Source organism: Schistocerca cancellata, chromosome 2 (assembly GCF_023864275.1).
Source record: "Schistocerca cancellata isolate TAMUIC-IGC-003103 chromosome 2, iqSchCanc2.1, whole genome shotgun sequence".
NCBI lineage: Eukaryota > Metazoa > Arthropoda > Insecta > Orthoptera > Acrididae > Schistocerca > Schistocerca cancellata.
Window position 1 is genome coordinate 971,936,395 of NC_064627.1, and position 17,108 is coordinate 971,953,502.

The window sequence follows — 17,108 nt, forward strand, 5'->3', positions numbered from 1 at the left end:
GAATATGAAGCCACAAAGGCAACCATCCTTTCAAGTGAGCATAGTTTTGCACTACAAAAATACGTAATTGAACCGTACCCCAGAAGCGAAAAAGTTTTTACTCTTATTCTGCACATTAGGCCAGCATAAAAACAATACATTTTTGTGTAGAACAATTTTACATACAAACATAATTAGTTTATTTTCGAAAACTTGGGACCCACCGAACTGCAAATAATTATTCACACCCATATATTCTGCAATATAAACAAGTGCTATTAATTTTTGTGCCATTCTGTACTCAATATGATAAATAACTCGTAAATAGTTAGAACACATGAAAAGGGCTTTTCTAGCGTAACGGACATAGTATAATATGTTAGAGGACGTTAGTAGATAGGTTATCACGAATCATCAAGTTCACAAAGTGTCCTTGTGACACAAATTTCCAGAGATAAGTCTTCCATGTGCCAGATTTGTGCAAACAACCAACATTATTACAGAAACCATGTTACTCTCATGTGGGAGAACATTAGTTTATGAGATCTGATCACGAACACAATAGCAAAGTAGGATCGTAGTCATCCAGTGGAGTGCTTTATATAATCGTTTAAATGATATGAACTCAGTGTAGACTCGTTGTTGATATTTTCATTCCACACAGCAGCAAAAGAGCATTCAGTGTAAGAAAGGGACGGGGGGGGGGGGGGGGAGAGATCAGGCCACCCCCTCTGGTTGAAGTCTGCACGCAGCGTCAGGAGCCACGAGTCCCAGAGCGCAGGTGCGCACTGGTAGGCTCCCCAGTGTTGCCAACTGTTTGTTCAGTACTCAAGAAGAATCATGAAACAAAGTCAAATCTCAACATCAGTGCTTAATAAAGACTCGTTCACACACTGCTGCCAACACCATGCTCTGAACTGACGGCCTGATGCACTTCCTGGTTTTATGCAGAACTTTGATCATGGCCCGCTTTGCTTTGGACTCGCTTTTTACACACTGTCTGCACTGTCTGTAAGTTGCTGCTACACGTCCTCTGTGCAGGCTCAACATTTACTAGTCTTCAAAATATGTAATCCTAAGCAAACAACACTGCCTGAGAGAGTGGAAATGCCTCTTGAATTATAAAGAAAATTATTTACAAATTGAAATTCACTTGCATCTTGAACAAAGTATTTAACCGTCATACATTTTTTAAAAAAGGATGTTGTGATAATCACGTTGCATAAAATTAAGCCTGGTGTTCAATGGTCCATGCAAATATCTGATTAATGAAGTAGATGGTTACTACAACCCTGGTAACTAGCCTGCACTTCCAATCCATACTAAAAATTACCTCTTTGTTTGATTAATATCATGTGGCACAGAGATTCCTGGTGTTATATTTCCATATTATTATTACATTTAACTACTTATAAGCTTGAGGTGCCACACGAATTCTCATATCATGATATTCTTAAAACCAAGCAGGCAATATGATGTTTTGCACATTTTCTGTACCATCGTGATGCAAGACTGTTAAGAGCTGTAAAATGCAGATAAAATACGTTCTGGAGATATTCGTTGATAACTAGTATCATACTGCCAATTCTGAATCCTTAGGCTTTATTACAGAGACTATATTTAATATATAATGGATGTAATTGTGTAATTATTTGTAAACGTATACAGTTGAATGTAATTAGATAATGTACAAGATACCCAACTTTGCTTCCGCCGTTTGCCGATAGGTGGCGACAACAGTAAGTAGCGGCCGAAAGAAACAGATCGCAGACGTCAGGCAGTTAGCTTGGACCTCGGTCAACATGACCTCTTTCAAACATTAGTCGACTTTTGTCTGCATCATAAAGTTGTTCTTGACTGAAAATGGCAGTTTACGAGCCTAATTCTCGTCATTTGCGGGAGGTGTTACTGTTTTGTTTCAATATGAAAAAAACAGCGGCTGAGTCTCATCGAATGCTCTCAAGTACGTATGGTAAGGACGCTGTTAGTGAAAGAACGTGCCTTGAGTGGTTTCAACGGTTCAAGAACGGTGATTTTAACGTCGTAGACCGGAATAGTGGTGGAAGAGAGAATGTTTTCGAAGATACAGAATTGGGCACATTGCTGAGTGAAGACTCCCGTCAAACTCAAGAAGAATTGGCACGAATAGTGGGAGTGACACAGCAAGCCATTTCAAAACGTCTCAAGGCTATGGGCATGATTCAGAAAGAAAGAACTTGGGTCCCATGAGAGCTGAAACCAAGAGACGTTGAACGGCGTTTGTGTGTTTGTGTACAGTTGCTTCAGAGGCAAAAACGGAAGAGATTTCTGCATCGCATTGTGACCGGGGACGAAAAATCGGTTCATTACGATAACCCTGAACGCAAAAAATCATGGGGATATCCCGGCCATGCTTCCAAGTCGACGGTTCACGGTTCCAAGATCATGCTCTGCATTTGATGGGACCAAATCGGCGTCGTGTACTATGAGGTGTTAAAACCAAGTGAAACAATCACTGGTGCTCATTATCGAACGCAATTAAGGCGTTTGAGCAGAGCATTAAAAGACAAACGGCCGCAATACAGCGAGAGGCACGATAAAGTGATTTTGTAGCACGAAAACGCTCGGCCCCACGTTGCAAAGGAGGTCAAAACGTACTTGGAAACGTTAAAATGGGGAGTCCTACCCCACCCGCCGTATTCTCCAGACATTGCTTCCTCTGGCTATCACCTCTTTAGATCAATGGCGCACGGCCTGGCTGACCAACACTTCCGATCTCATGAAGATGTCACAAACTGGATCGATTAGAGGATCGCTTCAAAAGATGAACAATTTTTTTCGACGCGAGATTCGTACACTGCCTGAAAGATGGGAGAAAGTAGTGGCCAGCGATGGAAAACACTTTGAATGATACATGTGTAATCAATTTGGCGGGATTAGCCGAGCGGTCTAGGCGCTGCAGTCATGGACTGTGCGGCTGATCCCGGCGGCGGTTCGAGTCCTCCCTCGGGCATGGGTGTGTGTTTTTGTCCTTAGGATAATTTAGGTTAAGTAGTGTGTGAACTCAGGGACTGATGACCTTAGCAGTTAAGTCCCATAAGATTTCACACACATTTGATTTTTTTTGTAACCAATTTGCTTCATTGAAGCCTCAAATGTTGGGGAAAAACTGCCGAAGCAAAGTTTTACACTTTGTAGATATTTTAAATTTCTGGGTAAGCGTCAAGGAAACTTTGTTTGAATGTATCGACGGCAATGACGAAATGACATTACCTGTGCAGTTGTATATCTTTGCGAATGGAGAGTCTCAATTGCGGTGCGAGCACCGAGGAAACACAGCAGCTTGAGTCTTGGAAGAGTGCGGAAGAGCTTGTTGGGCGCTCCCGCGGACGAGGTGTGGAGTTACGAAATGGTTCAAATGGCTCTGAGCGCAATGGGACTTAACATCTGAGGTCATCAGTCCCCTAGAACTTAGAACTACTTAAAGCTAACTAACCTAAGGACATCACACACATCCATGCCCGAGGCAGGATTAGAACCTGCGGCCGCAGCGGTCGCGTGGTTCCAGACTGAAGCGCCTGGAACCGCTCGGCCACAACAGCCGGCTTGTGCAGTTACGATGGCTCCAGTGTAGGCGCATCTACTTTATTAACCAGCAAGTATTTGGAGCACGGTCGGAGTGGACAGGCGGAGAAAGCTGTAATTCTGATTGTTGCCTGTCCCATAATTATCCGTGGCTCTGGAGACGACTTGCTCTCAACCAGCAGCAGCAGCAACAGCGGCAGCTCAGCGTTGTCGTCGCCTACATCCTTCGTCGTCCGCATAGCTACGACTTCGTAAGACTGTTAACTGACAGAATATAACTAATATGGTACAGGCATTACGGAGTGGCCTTTCTTTGACAAACTTTCATGACTAACATTCCTGAATAATAACCTGTAATTCTTAATACTTGTAGGACACCTCTTTTGTCATTGTCCTCAGACATAATTACCAAGCAGTGTCCCTTTCCTTTCCATGCAGTCACCGAGTATCGTAGTAGTAGTAGTAGTAGTAGTAGTAGTAGTAGCTTTATTCGTCCATCGATCTTTTTTTACAAGGATATAGGACATGTCAAAGTATTTACAAGTTTAGACCAATTTAAAATAAGCTTATTCGTATACACATATATTTACAGACTTCTAGTTAGACATAATCATTAGATTTACTCCTAGTGTACAATAATTTTCTTACAAGCAACTTATTAAATAACGTAATGCCACACCGTTCACTCATATCTTACTATCAGTCACTGCACACACTATATACACATCGTTTCATAACACTTCAGTCACTACACACACACACACACACACACACACACTGTAAGATGTATACATTGCCAGCGATGGGCGAGGCATGACAGAATCTCTGACCACAGAGTAGTTTATCGTTAGTTGTTGCTAGTCTGCGCTTGACTGCGCGAGTCGTCAGTAGCGAGTGAGTAGTAGTCTGGTGTAGTCTGGTGGAGTCTGCATGTGTCGGCTGTGTGCTCTGCTCGCGACTCTGGTCAGGACACTGGAGGATGAGTATTGTTGTAGAAGGTAAAGAAGAAGCCTTGCGCATATTTAATAATGTATGTTAATTGTAATTTAATTTGTTCAAACAAATGCCCCAATAATAAATTTTATAATATAAAGCAACTCTTTTAAAGAAAAGCATTCATTTCAATTTAAAGAATATTTCCAATGCATGATCATTCCTTCCAATAATAAAAAAAAAATATACGCCAGCATTGCACGAAGCTGTGTCGAAAAATTCGAATTTAAGAGCAGATGTAATTGCGGTTTTTATTGATGTAAGAATTTTTGCTTTTTTTATTCAGAATACAGGGCCGAAGGTCAGCGCTGCTGTCCTCATAAAATTTATCAGGTTACAGAACTTTTTTTATTATTTTGGTGTTTAGGAATATTTCTATTTCGAACTTGACATTAAATGAGAAAAGAATTTTGTGGGAATATTAATTGTGAATGCATTCTTTGCACAGAGACTATAAATCGGAGCCAATTTTGTTCAGAGGTTACATTAAAACTAATTTTGTTCAGAGTTTACAATATTTAAAAATTCATTTAATTATAAATTATTATATTTTGTGGGGAGGTTACACTTGGCTCACATTTTCATTTAATTATTACTCTGTGCGGGAAGGTTACAACACACACACACACACACACACTGGTGATCTCTGTGTCATTTTCTGTACTGCCAGTTCCCACTTGCTATCCTGAAGAACTGAGTCAGCATCCCTCCATAATGAGTGAGATGTTGAGCTCGGAAGGAGGAAGAGGAGTTAATGTTGTGCCATGCATAGCTTGGTGGTAAGTATTTCTAGAAAAGAAAAAAGAAGGAAAAAAACAAAAAGTGAAGGTGTTATGTGGAATGTGGGACGTTTTATAATCATTATTATTATTAGTCATTTGTACAACATTTTTTTATCAAGCCCCTACTCTGTTTTATCTAAATAATCCTTCAATGTACGAAATGTATTGCATAATAGGTACTTTTTAGCTGCCTCTTTAACTAAGCGTATTTTTGCAATTTCTTTAATCTCTTTTGGTAATTTATTGTACAGTTTTATTCCTTGGTAGAAAATGCTGTTAAAACCCCCAGTGTTTTGAACAGATCTTTAAAATGAGGTCGACTAGTATTTTTGGTTATTATTCTTATGGCTCTTTTCTGGAGTTTGAAAATTGTGTTCATATTTTGTACGTTTGTTCCCCAAAAAAGAATTCCATAGCTATGAATTGAGTGTACATATGAATAATATGTAACTAAAAGACACTGCATGCTACACACTGATGATAGGATTCTAAGGGCATTGCATGCTGATGACATTCTGTTTCCAAGTACCTTTGTATGTTCACACTACTTCAACTGCGAATCAATATTCATTCCTAGAAATTTTGCATTTGTTACACAGTCTACAGAGGTGCCATCTACATTTCATTGAACATTGTCAGTTTTCCTCTTAAAACTGAAGTTCATGGCATTAGTAATTGATGTATATCAGGAATAGTATTGGTCCTAATATGCTACCTTGCAGAACACCTATATTAATGTATTTTGGTTCCGATAAGTGTTTTACTAAATGTTTGGATCTATTTGAAGTATGTGTTATTCTACTCTTTGTATTCTACCTGCTATGTATGATTGAAACCTCTCATTAGCTACCCCTCTTATTCCTAACGCTTCTAATTTATTTAATAGAATCTTGTGGTCGACTGTATCAGATGCCTTAGAAAGATCCAAAAACATGTCTGTGACACACTCATCTTTGGCTCTGAGCACTATGGGACTTATCAGCTATGGTCATCAGTCCCCTAGAACTTAGAACTACTTAAACCTAACTAACCTACGGACAACACACACATCCATGCCCGAGGCAGGATTCGAACCTGCGACCGTAGCAGTCGCGCGGCTCCGGACTGAGCGCCTAGAACCGCTAGACCACCGCGACCGGCACACTCATCTTTATCAAGAGAATCAAGTACTACTTTTGTGAATTCTACTATGGCTGACTCCGTATTTTTGTCACGTAAAAATATGAAAACTGATTAACTCTTTACTGTCTGTTTTGTTTGTTTGCTAATGACAAGTTTCAGTCTAAATTTTGCTGCCTCAGTAACTGTTGAGTCATGTAGTTCATAAAAGATGTTTAACTAATTTGCAATTTTGATTGTTAGCTTCACTTACTTAAAGTAACGTTTTCATTGGCAAAACTAATAACTGAAGATACATCCCAAATTAAGGGTGCGCAATTTCATTTATTCTGTATTTAGCGAGTGACTTCTGCTGGCTTGGTATATATTTACTGTTGTTATGTTAAAAGAAAATTAGTTGCTCATTTGCTTAATCTAAATCCAATCCAGTCTATTAATAATTAAAAGTATCTAGTCGTTCTCCAATTTTTGCTTTACGTTAGGCTGAGGTTACCGAAAGATATCTTTTAAATTTCGGTTACAGTCAGCCGTTTATTTAACCAGCAACTTCATTAAACTTTTTTTTCAGAATTTAGTATTTCAGAATAAGTAACTGCAAACTGAGTTGCTTTCTGATTCATTTATTGTCTCGTGAACTGTTGTGTTAAGGAAAAACGTGACAACCTTCTGTTGCCATACCAGTGATTATATACTTAAATTTCTTTGCCATTACCTTTCTTAGGGTTCTGGAGCTCTAGTGGGTTGGCGACCGTTAAATTATCCTTTTTTTTCTTTTGCTAATCAGAATTATTCCTTTTAAATACTAGGTGGTATCCTTTTCCCCCTGTGCCGTTCGTGAGCAATTGCACTAAAATCCAAACGTTTCAAAGTTGTTATCAGTATTTAAATTTGGTTTATAATAGATTCTTCATTCAGAAGGGGTTGTGGTACCCTTTCCTCCTACTAACGGGTATAATTTGCCTTCGATACCGATAACCTTACTCACTGTAAAATTTCATTAGGCAAAGGAGATCAAGGTCATTTATATCGCAATCCAATAGACCGATTAGGAAGGGGGAGGTTGCAAAGTCCTTAGCTGGTTGAGTTAGTTACTTTCTGGGATGGCTAAGCCAGGTGATGAACGAATACTGCAGTTTTCAGAGGTTTTTATCTTTTTTGAAAGAGGGGTGAAGGCGTAACATGGCATTAATATCACGTACCCTACTCAATATTATTTCATTTCCCTGCCACCATTTCGTGGTTGTTTCATTCACAGGATATATATTTGCTTGGGAGGAAATATAAGCGTTTTTCTGACTGGGAAGGTGCGCTCCCAGAACGGTCACTAGTTCCTGTTTGTGGCAGTAGGTCGTCACAGTCTTATCACGTCATCGCAGGAGAGTTGAGCAATTTGATGGAAGTGCGATCGCGGCGCGCTCTGTGCTTTCCTTAGCTAGAGTTGCGGTCTGTCCTCAATGAAGGAAGAGACAAGGATTTCCACCTCTTCCATCCACTGAGAACAATTGAATACGGCAGTTTTGCCTTTTCTGTACACACGTCAAAGCACGAGACGCCGCGGCAGCACCCGAACAGCACGAGAAAGTCAGTTTCTTTCGCTCCAAAATTTTGGTGCATCCATTAATTAAGTTGTCTCTGCCACCGTGCTTGGAGCGAAGAGGTTGGCCAGTCGGTGGGATACTGTTCCACATCAGTACAAGCCTCCCATTTGTTAATACGAGTTTTGTACACCTAGAGTGGAATGTTTCTACTGCCTTCCCCTGCTGTTTTCTGACACAAGCGATTTTCTGGTTCATCGCATTAGAAACAGCACTGAGTCGTCCCCTCCCAGCGGAGCTTTTCTCTACAGGTATGAGCTGTGGACGGAGAAGGAAGTTCTGTTCAACTCCTGGCCGCCATCTGGTGCACCCCAGCTGATGTTGAGGGGAAATGTGTAGCAGGGGAACACTTGCCAAGTAAGATGTGGAATTTCGACTATAGACTCCAGTTGTGAGCACAGGAAGATCATGCCACCTTCCTGAGACAGTCTTCTGCAATTGCCACAATTTCCGCTTAGGTCTGATGAGTTCATACAAGAAGTAAAATTTTGTAATTAATTTGTAGCGTGCTCCAGAAGAACACTGTACCACGAAAAACCTTGAACGCAAAAATTAAATAGTTTAGTTGATCATGAACTGATTATTATAGCGCATTTCTTCATCAGATGATGTATGATGAATACATGAAAACTCTCTGTCTAGCAGCGCATTTCTTCATCATATGATGTATGATGAATACATGAAAACTCCTGTCTAGCTCCCTTTATCCTCTTAAATAATTTAATTACGAATACCGTTTTCTAATCATGTTTTGGTTCAAATGGCTCTGAGCACTATGGGACTCAACTGCTGTGGTCATAAGTCCCCTAGAACTTAGAACTACTTAAACCTAACTAACCTAAGGACAGCACACAACACCCAGCCATCACGAGGCAGAGAAAATCCCTGACCCCGCCGGGAATCGAACCCGGGAACCCGGGCGCGGGAAGCGAGAACGCTACCGCACGACCACGAGATGCGGGCTAATCATGTTTTCAGAAGATCCTGGTGATTTCTAGAAATCTCAGTCCAAGCCTCTTAGGTTGATGTGTACCTAGCATACATAGTAAAACACAGGCATTACTAACACCCACAAGAACGCGTAAGATGGAATCTGGTTAGACGTACCTACCTGCTGTTGTATTTTCACCCGTAGGCGATGTCTGACATACACTGAAGTAACAAAAAAAGTTGGGATAGTGATATGCACGTATACAAGTGGCGACAGCATCGTCTGCACGAGGCATAAAGTGGCAGTTCATTTGCAGAGTTGTCATTTGTGTTCAGGTGATTCATGTGAAAATGTTTCTGATGTGATTATGGCCGCACGCTTGGAATTAACAACAGACTTCGAACGCTGAACGCTGGTTGGAGGTACAAGGGTGGTACATTCCATTTCAAAAATCGTTAGGGAATTCGGTATTCCAAGATCCATACTGTCAACAGTGTGCCGAGAGTACCACCTTTTAGGAAATACAGGGGATAGGCAAAACAAAAAACAAAACAAAAAATGTAAACACCTGAACTTACTTGGGGACGATTTATTAATAAGGGGTTTGACCTCCATTTGCCCATAATACAGCTGCCATTCTTCTTGGAAAACTGGCATATAATGATTGTATAGTCCCCAGTGGACTGTTACGCCACTCTTCGATCAGAAACTCTTCTCACTCCTGTAGTGACGAGGGAGGTGGAAATCTGCTCCGGAGTATGCACTCCATTACGGACCAGAAGAGTTTGATAATGTCCAAGTACAGGGATTGTGCCCTGGCTGTGTGAATGGGTGGTGCAAATGATCACCTAAAATGCTCACGTAATCGTTGGCTGTTACACGGCTACTGAGAGTAATGATGGGACCCGCAGAATACCATGATACGGCTGCCCACACCATCACACTTCCACCTCCATGCTTAGCCGTTGGAATCAAGCAACCAGGATTGTGGGCTTCTTTTGGCGGTCTCCCGACGTTAACTCGGCTTAATGTCGGGAATAACGAAAACACTGACTCGGCGGACCATACGACGTGTTTTTATTGATGAGCCGTTCAGGATTTATGCTCCTGCCTCCATGTTTTAGGCTTCTTCGCGTTGGCTGTCGTCACTTATGGTTTCGATACAGCAGCTCGTCCTTCAATATTCGCTTTATTTAGTTCTCGGCGGACAGTGTCGATTGGCGCGGGTCTCGAAAATGGCTATTGAGCTCTGCAGCCACTTAAGCCGTCGTAGTTTTGTGTTGTTTTGACACAATTTGTGTTAGCGTACGACGATCTCTGCAATTTAGTTTTGATTTATGCCCACTGTTACGTTTACACGATGATGTTTTGTGCAGGCTGTCATGACTGTTGAAACAATTGCTCTTGGAACGTTCAATAAGTTGGCTGTCTTGGTTACTGATGCTCCAGCTAATAGGACCCCCACAAGCTGCCCTCTTTGGAACTCTGTTATGTCTTTCATTTCACGTCGATCTCGACCTCGGAATGCAAATACGAAGTGTGCACTACACGTAAACAACCTGTACCCAGTGCCTAGTCCGTACTGAACACGCACAGTCCAGCGCGACACGTGCCTTACCTGCATTGTTGACCGTCAAACACAACCATCCCAGTACTACCACTGTTCACATTATTTTGCCTGTCCCCTGTACCTGTCACCACGGACAATGTAGTGGCCAACGGCCTTCACTTAACTCCCGAGAGAAGCGGCGTTTGTGTACAGATGTCAGTGCTAACAGACAAGCAACACTACATGAAATAACAGCAGAAATTAGAGTAGGACGTACGGCGAACATATCCGTTAGGACAGTGCAGCGAAATATGGCATTAATGTGCTATGGCAGCAGACGACCGACGAGAGTGCCTTGCTAACAGCACAACAACGCCTGCAGCGTCTGTCCTGTACTCATGACCATATCGGTTGGACCATTGAGAATTGGAAAACTGTGGGCTGATTAAATAAGTCCCGATTTCACTTGGTAAGTTTCACTTGGGTTCAAGTGTGCCGCAGTCCCCACGAAGCCATAGAGCTATGTTGTCAACAAGGCATTGTGCAAGCAGGTGGTAGCTTCATAATGGTGTCCGCTGTGTTTGTATGAAATGGAGTGGGTCCTCTGGATATTTGACAACTTGGAGACCATTTGCAGCCATGCATGGACGTCGTGTTCCCAAACAACGATGGAACTTTTATGGATGACAATGCGCATGTCATCGGACCACAATTCTTAGCGATCAGTTGGAAGAACCTTCTGGACAATTCGAGTTAATGACGAGGTCACTGAGATCGCTCGACATGAATCCCACGAACATTCATGGGAAGTAATCTGCACAAAGCCCTGCACTGCAACAGTTTCGTCATTATGGACGGCTATAGAATAGCATGTCGCAATATTTCCGCAGGGGACCTCCAACACTTGTTGAGTCCATGCCATGTCGAATTGTTGCATTGCGCCGGGGAAAAAGAGGTCCCACACGCTATTAGGAGGTATCCAATGACTGTTGTAATCTTAGTGTAAGGTGCAAAATACTAGATTGAATTTAAGAGCATAGTTTCTTACATTTTAGGGAATGCTATTACCTTAACAAGATTCCATAAAATGTTTTGCTACTTTCTCTTTATTACGAGGTTTGATACAATGTTGAACTTAAGTACGTTATCTTAAATAAAATTCAAGGTTACATAAATTTCTGCCCGCATCTCGTGGTCGTGCGGTAGCGTTCTCGCTTCCCACGCCCGGGTTCCCGGGTTCGATTCCCGGCGGGGTCAGGGATTTTCTCTGCCTCGTGATGGCTGGGTGTTGTGTGCTGTCCTTAGGTTAGTTAGGTTTAAGTAGTTCTAAGTTCTAGGGGACTTATGACCACAGCAGTTGAGTCCCATAGTGCTCAGAGCCATTTGAACATAAATTTCTGACTGTATGATACATCATATTGAGTGCAACTATTAGAAATATATTAGAAGCACAGAGAATTTAGGTTTCAGCGGCAGGCAAACTCATGACGTCGAACCAGAGCAGCCTTCTTATGATGGAGGATCGGAGATGCGTCCCGCGAAGAGAACTGCCCTCGTCTTTTGATCCAATATGAAGAACAGGAAGGGATGGTCTGCCTTGAAAACTATTGGAGACGGAGGCGTTTGGGGTACAAGCGATGGGGCTAATACAGCGATGACGGCTGCAACAGACAAGTCGACCTGTCAGATTGTACATTACACAACAACTTATCACAGTTTGTTTGCAGTGATGGCTGTAAATATTTCGTTTTCGTTTGGTCACCGGTTTCATTCTGTACGAACATGTTCAGATATATAGAAGAACTGAAATCAAACGCAGGGAACAGATGCACTTTATTAGAGTTGCGGTCTTCAGTCCGAAGACTGGTTTGCTGCTGCTCCACAGACTAGTCTGTCTTCATAACTACTACAACTTACACCCATTCTTAACCTGCTTACTGCATACAAGCCTTCATCTCTCACTGCAATTTTACACTTATCCTCTCAGTTCCGTTACAGTTTTGATACTTCGATTGCTCAATATGTGTCCTGTCAACTAACTCCTGTCTTCAGTCAAGATGTGAAACGAATTTCTCCTCTTACCACTTCGAATCAGTATCTCCTCGTTAGTTAGTCGACTACGCGTCCGATCTTCAGCATTTTCTGTAGTATCACATTTCAAAAGCTATCAGTCTTTTCTAGTCTGTACTGTCGATCTTCCACGTTTACTTCCGTACAAGCTCGCACTCCAGAAAAAAACACCGTCTTAAAAGAATTCCAAATTCTTAGGTGTATATAAGCTGTTGACAAATTCTTCTCTTTCAGAAATGCAAGTCTACGTTTTAGACCCTCTCTACTTCGGCCTGCATCAGTTACTTTGCTGCCCACTTAGCAAAACTCATCTACTACTACTAGTGTCTCACACACCAGTGATGCTATAATTAAGACATAGCAAACCGTCAGTACATAAACAGGAGCCAGATGACAAGTAGTCCATTCCAGGAGGCGACGATTCAAAACTCCGTCCGGTTGTCCAACTCAGGCTTCCCTGATTTCCCCAAATCGCTCCTGGCAAATGAAGGAATGGTTCCAATCAAAAGTGTGCACCCGATTTGACTCCCCCTTCCTTTCATAGTTCGAGCTGGTGCTCCGTCTCTAATGACCGCGCTATCGACAGGACGTCAAAGTCTAGTCTTCCTTCCTTTTGCAAACAGTTACCACGATCAATTTAAAATTTGTGGAAAGGGGCGTTTTCACTGAGCATCACGACCCAGTCATACATTGAGACGCAAATATTTTTAATAGCAGTCTCGAGTTTACTATTAAGCTGCGTCAGCATCAGGATTTTTGTAGTTTTTAAACAACATAGACACGACTTCCACTGTATGGCCGTCTTGAAAACCGTAACATCATTTTGTTATTCAACTGTAGTGTATTTCTCTTACATGTGCTTATCCTGCTTCCTAAGCCTCATTCCAAGCTTAGGAGAGTGCTGTGTTCTAGTTATAGAGGTTGAACAAGAATACGAAAACACAGCGAGAAATGTGTGCTTCAACTCAAATACAGATGCTAGCCAAGCGTACACATTGGCTCTTGTAATGGACCTCTAACGGCACCTGTGCAATGTCCTCAATACATTGCACGTGACATTCGTTGTCATAACATCGTCGATTAGTCGTGAGTGCATTATGTCAGAGCCAAGCAAATTCGAGCCTGGGTAGATTGTTTGTGCTCGTACAGTGAGTGCTTCCGTAACCAAAGGAACTGAAATGTTTCTTATTCAAGAGTCACCACATCGAAGATTTACACCTCGTGCAGAGATAGCGCAAAAATATCATCCGCTACATCACAGCACAGACGAAAGTGGATCGCGACGGACGGTCATTGAAGAGGAATGTGATAGAAAATAAGACGGCGATGGCTGCAGAACTGAATGTCGCATACCTGTCACCACCAAAACAACATGAAGGGGGCTTCCTAAGTAGGGAATTGCACGACGAGCTGGAATTACGCTGTCAAAGCCATAAAAACCAGATTATTGTGCAGTGGAAGAACGTCATTTGGTCGGATGAGTCTTGTTTAACACTTTATCTAACTTGGAAGAGCGTACTTCCCCAGAGTGAAATGTGGCTGGGTTTCGGTGACGTTTCGAGCAGGCATATCGTGGTATTCCACTCCGCAATGTCACATTACTGCCAAGAGTTATATGACCATTTTGGATGATCGGGCCCAGCCGGCCGTTGTGGCCGAGCGGTTGGTTCTAGGCGCTTCAGTCTGGAACCGCGCGACCCCTATGGTCGCAGGTTCGAATACTGCCTCGGGCATGGATGTGTGTGATGTCCTTAGGTTCGTTAGATTTAAGTAGTTCTAAGTTCTTGGGGGCTGATGACCTCAGATGTTAAGTCCCATAGTGCTCAGAGCCATTTAAACCAATTGATCGGACCCAACCCTCGGTAGAGCGTTTCTTCCCCAGTGGTGATGATCTGCCCCAAAGTGACAGGGCCACTGTTTGCACAGCCCCATCGTCCAGGACTAGTTTTGTGAGCATCTCTGCTGGCCATCACTGTCACCACGTCTTAATGTTATTGAGCCCTTATGGTCTACTTTGGAGGGGAAGGTGTGTGATCGCTGTCCACCTATCCATTCCGAGAAGACTGGAAACTGTTTTGTAGGCCAATGGTTTTTCTACACTGCTTCAGGCAAGGTAATGTGTCGTGTTTATGGTGTTTCCATATTTTTGTGCACCACCTCTGCATACAGTAAAACTCATACATTGTCAACAATAAGAAGAACGTCGGAAGTGTAACATCGTAAGAAGTTCTTGTCTGCTGATGTACAGTACATTCACTTATATACACAGGCAGACGAAACCTGTGAATTACTAGAATACACTAAGATTTTTATTGGGCTCTATTGTCTTCCAACTATGGCTAAAAGTTTGTAGAAGATTCCTCCCATATACATTGACCATTTTCGTTTATTCTGAGATGCGAAACAATGTTGAACTAAAGTTCAAGTTTTTTTCAATAGAATGCAAGGTTTAATAAGTTTATGTTAAAATGATAGATCGTACTGAATACATATATATCATAAAATATCGATGAGTTGCAGAGAACTGACGTGGAATCAGTAGACAAGGTCTTCATACTGAACCAGAGTGGGCTTCTTATTGTGTGGGGTCAGAGATGTGTCCGGCGAAGAGCACCGCCCTCGCCTTTTCATCCAGTATGTAGAAGAGAAAAGGATGGTCCGCCTTGAAAAAGAATGGTGGTGGAGGCTTGCGGAATGGAGATGGCGCAAGGTATGCACGGCTGGTGGTATTTCAACAGGTGGCGCGCCATCCCTGAGAATGTCCGCTTAAGCCGAAAGGAGACTACACTTCCGCACATCGACCGTGCAGAGAGACACTCGTACCATCACCCTGTGTTCCCCAAATTTGACACAGACTTTTTCTTCATTGTTATTCATGCGTTTTAGTAATTATGATAGCTGTGACGTTGTGTGTATTGTGTATTGAACCGGGGACGTAGAAACGACGGAGAGGCTTCGTCCCGCCGTAGCCCTCAGTGGTTCACAACACCATAAACCAACCCACCGCCGTCCCATACAGAACCCAGGGTTACTGCGCGGTTCGGCCCACAGTGGAGTACCCCCCCCCCCCCCCCACACGCACACACACACCCTCCCCGCCCCTCCGCCGGGAACGTCTCATACCAGACGAGTATGACCTCGGATGTTTGCGTGGTAGAGTAGAGTAATTTTGGTGTACGCGTACGTGGAGACAGAGTTTGCTCAGCAATCGACGGCATAGCGTAACTGATTGGGTTGTTTGGGGAAGGAGACCAGACAGCGAGGTCATCGGTCTCATCGGATTAGGGAAGGACGGGGAAGGAAGTCGGCCGTGCCCTTTCAAAGGGACCGTCCCGGCATTTGCCTGGAGCGATTTAGGGATATCACGGAAAACCTAAATCAGGATGGCCGGACGCGGGATTGAACCGTCGTCCTCCCGAGTGCGAGTCCAGTGTCTAACCACTTCGCCACCTCGCTCGGTAGCGTAACTGAGGTGGAATAAGTGGAACCAGCCCGCATTCGCCGAGGCAGATGGAAAACCGCCTTAAAATCCATCCACAGGGTGGCCGGCACACCGGACCTCGACACTAATCCGCCGGGCGGAGTCGTGCCGTGGACCGGCACGCCTTCCCCCTCGGGAAGCAGCGCGTTAGACTGCGCGGCTAGCCGGGCGGGCAACTACGACATTGCTAACCTAAGTACAATGATCAGCCAAAACATTATGACCACCTGCTTAGTAACTTGTTTGTCCGTCTTTCGAATGAAATAACATTACTGATACTGCATATCAGGAATACGACAGATTGTTGGTAGGTTTGTGGAGGTATGTGGCGTTAGATATCTATGCACGGGGCACGTAATTCACGTAAATAACAGGCCACTGATTTGCGTACGAGGTGATGGCGCCAAATAGGAGCCCAGATGCGTTCCATACGATTTACGTCAGGCGAATGTGGTCACAAAGACGTCAACCTGAGTTCGCTATAGTGCTCCTAAAACCACTATTGTAAGGTTCGGCCATTGCTATTTTCCCGTTACAGTGCCAGAAAGTATGTCAGTTAATGCTACTGCAGCAGCGTCTACCTTATTTACGCTGACTACTAACTTCACGGCTTGACGTTATTTTACTGATCACTGTGCAAAAGTGAGTCACATTTATAAAGAACTTGGCCGTGTAAGCCCACCTATCACTGTGACGTTGTACACCTTCTGGTCTGGAAGCATGCACTGATTCGGTTGGATGGGTGCCATAAGGCCATTGTATCTTCTCCTGAGGCAATCTGGCCCACAACTGTTCTAACTGGTCCTTGATATCCTTGGTACTGGTACTAGGACAGAATTGACGTCTGACCTGGTCCCAGATATATTCCATCGGAAGGTATCTGGAGACGAAATGATAATATGGCATTTATTGGCCGGGATATCCCCTTCGGGGTTCGGCCGCCGTATTGCAAGCCCTTCTAGTTGACGCCACTTCGGCGACTTGCATGTCAATGATTATGAAAATGATGATGAAGGACACACAACACCCAACCCCCTGCCGGGAA

The 17,108-nt window shown here is 43.2% G+C and overlaps 1 protein-coding gene across 1 annotated transcript in view; it reads right to left on the bottom strand.

Annotated features, from left to right (window-relative positions):
* Positions 1-11,963: 11,963 nt before the first annotated feature.
* LOC126162938 (serpin B6-like) overlaps positions 11,964-17,108 on the bottom strand; it is a 113,171-nt gene continuing 108,026 nt past the window's right edge. The window contains exon 8 of the mRNA XM_049919767.1: positions 11,964-12,173. Coding sequence (XP_049775724.1) covers positions 12,022-12,173 — 152 coding nt within the window. The 3' untranslated portion in view covers positions 11,964-12,021. The remainder of the gene's footprint in view (positions 12,174-17,108) is intronic.